The sequence below is a fragment of the Crocodylus porosus genome, unplaced genomic scaffold (genome assembly GCF_001723895.1).
Source record: "Crocodylus porosus isolate Cpor-Errol unplaced genomic scaffold, CroPor_comp1, whole genome shotgun sequence".
Lineage (NCBI taxonomy): Eukaryota > Metazoa > Chordata > Crocodylia > Crocodylidae > Crocodylus > Crocodylus porosus.
Window position 1 is genome coordinate 215,270,954 of NW_017728886.1, and position 4,067 is coordinate 215,275,020.

The window sequence follows — 4,067 nt, forward strand, 5'->3', positions numbered from 1 at the left end:
AATCACTATACTGGGTGCACCAGGGAGCACCCACTCACACTCGTGTGGAACCGGGGAGGGGTCGCCGGGATCAGGCGGGTCTGGCGTCCTTCCCTCCGGCTGATCAGGCCGAAGGTCGCTCCGTGTCAGTCGTCGTGGGGTACGTTTCGTTCCATCAGGCGCGCAAAGACCCCAAAGTTCACAGCGTGATGATTTTTATACTCTCTGTGATGTGGGGCGGTCTAATTACATGCGGCACTTTCTCATTTGCCCGGGGCGGTGACCGTCACATTATTGACAAGCCCTGGACTTCCCCTTGAGAAACCCCGTGCGGAAAATTCCAGCTGCATGCTGCTTCCACGCTGCAGCCCCAGAGCCTCCCATCCACCCAGCACCTGCCACACAAACACTAAATACATGCGAACATGGCCACCCATAGCACTCAGCAAGTGCAAAATAATTACAACAATCCTATTCCAAATTTTATTTGTGTGCACCAGCGATGTGCTTAACAATATAGAAGACATAAAATGAGTACAGTTTCTCTTCCACAGAACTTACAGTATCCTAGAAAGAAGGAAGTCATAACATAGTGAGAAACCTATAAGAGGTTTAAAAGAGTATATTTTTGTTTTGCGTTTAAATATATTTTCAGTTAACAATTTGTGGCTATTTCCTCAGGAAGCCCTTGTTTCTTGGTGGAAGGGGTCTTTTCTATAAAAATCTCAGTCACAATTATGCACTTTCTCCTATTGACTAAATCAAACCTGATGTCCCTCTTGACCACTCCATTGCCCATTTATTTGATTCTTGGGCCTCATTCTCTTTTGCAAGTGGATCAAATTTGATGTAGTCAAATAATCCAGATGAATAAAATAGCAATAATGAGAAATACAAGGAATTAAAACAAAAGAGAATGAAAAAAACCAGAGGATGAAAGAACAACCTTATGTGGAAGGAGATGCTGTTGAATAATACCAATTTCAAGTGTTTGTAAGGTTGTCTTGACAAGGAAAGTCATATTAAGCAGTTTTGATGAGTTACATACCATAATGCTGACTGACTATATATAGTAGGATAAGTAATGTTCTGCATCGTATCAGCCTTTTTGTTTTAAGCTTTTTCTCAGCTGGGTGTGGTACCAAAATACCTAATTAGATTCCTCCACAATTTTATTGGAGGGGTGGGTTGGCAGAGTAGTTAAAGTATCTAGGAGTTCTGCAGCTTTTGCTTCAGAAACATGCCAAAGACCACACCTCCTCACCCTGCTTATCCAACTAGAAATGTATACCAGGTCATTTGGGCTGACATGATTCTATTTTATGTACCCCCTTGTGGGGTACTAGTTACAGCAAATGCTGTGACTTGACCACACTAGCCCTATGGACTTCCTAGGCAAAGGTGGAAACAACCTTTTTTTTAAACAATGTTACTGAAGCATGCTCAGATTTGGGTGGCAGAACGTTCCATGGGATAGATGTTCTGTGAAAATCTCTGGTCAATAAGAAAGTGATTTTTTTAATTGGTTGAGCATAAGGCTTATAATTTTTTTTTATTTCACACAATATTGCTGTCTTTAGCCATGGCAATAGTGCATTAATATGTTTCTTCTGATGAGTCATCTAAACTTGTTTTATTCAATTGTGTTGATCCTATTTAGGCTTTTTACTTCTCTATTTGGTGCAATTTATTTTTTCATTATTCATTTGTGGCTTAAAAGACATTGTAAACCCAAACAGATTGGATCACCTTGGAAAATAGGCAGTAAATACAGAAATTTCCCTTCTTTCCATAACTTTATGACAGTAGTAGCTGGCAAAAATCCAGTAAAATATCAACTAAGTGTACAGAGACTGTGAGGAAATATAGCTTAAAATTTCCCAGAAGCCATCTGACCAGTGATGACTAAGCCTAACTTTGTTCCTCTTTCTGAAAATAAGCATTCAAACAGAGTATTCACCCATATCACCCAGATCTTATCACCTCTCTTTTTGGGAAGATACATAACCATGTTTAAGCTTGCTTTGTTCATTTTATTTATTCCTGGATTTAGTAACTCTCAAAGAAGAGAACTGATTTGCAGATCATCAGATATAGAACTGTCATACTCCTTTTGTGGTAAGTAAAGCATGGTTTATTCCGTATTCGGTGGCTTTTGCACAATAATGATTATCCCCTCAGTAAACATTTGTTTTCTTTTCTCTTTCATTTGTTTATTTGATGAATCCAGAAAAATAAAGAAGTGATTCATTATAGATTTAAGAATAATCTTGCTTGTTCCTGGTAGCTTGAATAATATGTATTTTTGGGATTCTGCACTTACTGTAAGATAACAAGAAATACAGCAAAAGATTTTCTTGTAAAAGCTGAGGGGCGGGGAAGAACTTAATTTCTGAGCAAGACTAGTATGCATATTATAGACTTGGGAGAACTTAAACAACAAGATTAACTTTCTTCTCTAGTGTTGTGATGAATCAAGTTATACAACAAATATTAGATTCCGAAGTTTGAGTGATATGAAAAATAGAAGCCCTTCTTGGGTGAGTCTACTAGTCCATGAAACTGCGGTACAGTTAATTTAATCTGACCTTGTTCTCTGCTGTCTTTCTTTTATTTCCCACCACATCTTTGTTTAGTTAACTGGCCCTTCCTAATTCGATCCATGAATTTGCACTGGGATCCACCCCACTGGAGCCCTACACTGACAGTCAATCCCACTGAAGACTGTAGAGCTCCATAGGGGCAAATTGGGGCCTAAAAGCCTTCATCATATCCTCAGCACCCAGCCCCCCACACATGCCCTACCCTCCCAAATAACAAACCCCATCAAATAGATTACTTTTGCTGCATGAGCATAGTGGCATGTTCTTCAAAGATAATATCAGCAAACTAAACACCTGCATTCTCTGATTTTAAAATAAAGTATTAGACTGAACTATTTTCCAAAGGCAAAGGTGGGTTGACAGGCCTCTTATTAAAAATATAGGTAATAGCCTTTCTAAATTTGAAGAGACATTGTGTATTTTGTATTTTACTGAATCCTGTAAAAGGCACAGCGCTATGCAAGTTACCCAAAGAACAAGTCAATAATCTACCAGGATTGCATTCACAATACATAGGATGCTATACTAATAACAACCACGTTTAGAGTTGTAACTGCTAGTGTGAGAGAGAGATTGAGTGAGTTTTGGAGAGAGGGAGAGAGAGCTGGGGGTTGTGAGGGCAATATTCTCAACCCAGTGGAATCCCTTATTAAATATTTAATTTCAAACTGGAATGATCTTGATTTTTACATCTTAAGTATTTAGTAGCATCATTTTTCTATGTGTACTTCTGTCATTCTATTGAAGAGATCTGTTTGTTCTGACTTTATGAAATACATTTTGTCCTTTAGATTCTATGAAACACAATTTCTTCTTTAACATAACCCCTTGCTCCCTCATTGGCAAACCACAGTGGGAAGGTTCTGTCTTTTGGATTCCAAGTAAGTCATTGTTATGTTTATCTTTTTCCTACCAAATCTGGTAGATCATATTCTGTATTTGAAGGAAGATGAACTCTAAAGGGTTGTTTCCACCTCTAGCCCATTTCCTATATGGGAAACCTATTTTGGAGAAACTTTTCTCATGATTAATAATGAAAAGATAAATCATGACGATACATAAAGAACATGATTTTGCAAATCAAGCATGCCAGTATGCATCATAATAATATGAACTGTGAACTGTGATTCTGCAACTGTGTGTTTAAATCATCTGTTTGACAAACTGGCCATTCACTTGTGCAATTGCCTCTCTCAGCTTTTGTATGCAAGCTGGGCATTCCAGTTGCACATGCACAATTTAGAAAAATCAACCTCAAAGTATATGCTGGCAGTAAATGCCAAACTCATGTTAATATTAACTGTGGAGTTTAACTAGAGCCTCCATAATATGAAGAAATATGTCACAGATATGCAACAAAGTTTAGTCTCTAGCATTACTTTCCATAACAAAAGAAGATTCATAGATTCATAGATGCTAGGGTCGGAAGGGACCTCAATGGATCATCGAGTCCGACCCCCTGCATAAGCAGGAAAGAGTGCTGGG

General features: G+C 38.4%; 1 protein-coding gene across 2 annotated transcripts in view; it reads left to right on the forward strand.

Annotated features, from left to right (window-relative positions):
• LY96 (lymphocyte antigen 96) overlaps window positions 1-4,067 on the forward strand; it is a 24,999-nt gene that overhangs the window by 13,550 nt on the left and 7,382 nt on the right. Inside the window, exons 2-3 of one of the 2 annotated variants that reach the window (XM_019549364.1) lie at window positions 2,033-2,097; window positions 3,374-3,463. In XM_019549364.1, coding sequence (XP_019404909.1) covers window positions 2,033-2,097; window positions 3,374-3,463 — 155 coding nt within the window. Of the gene's footprint in view, window positions 1-710; window positions 2,098-3,373; window positions 3,464-4,067 lie in introns of those variants that run through there. The other variant, XM_019549355.1, reaches the window with a different exon arrangement.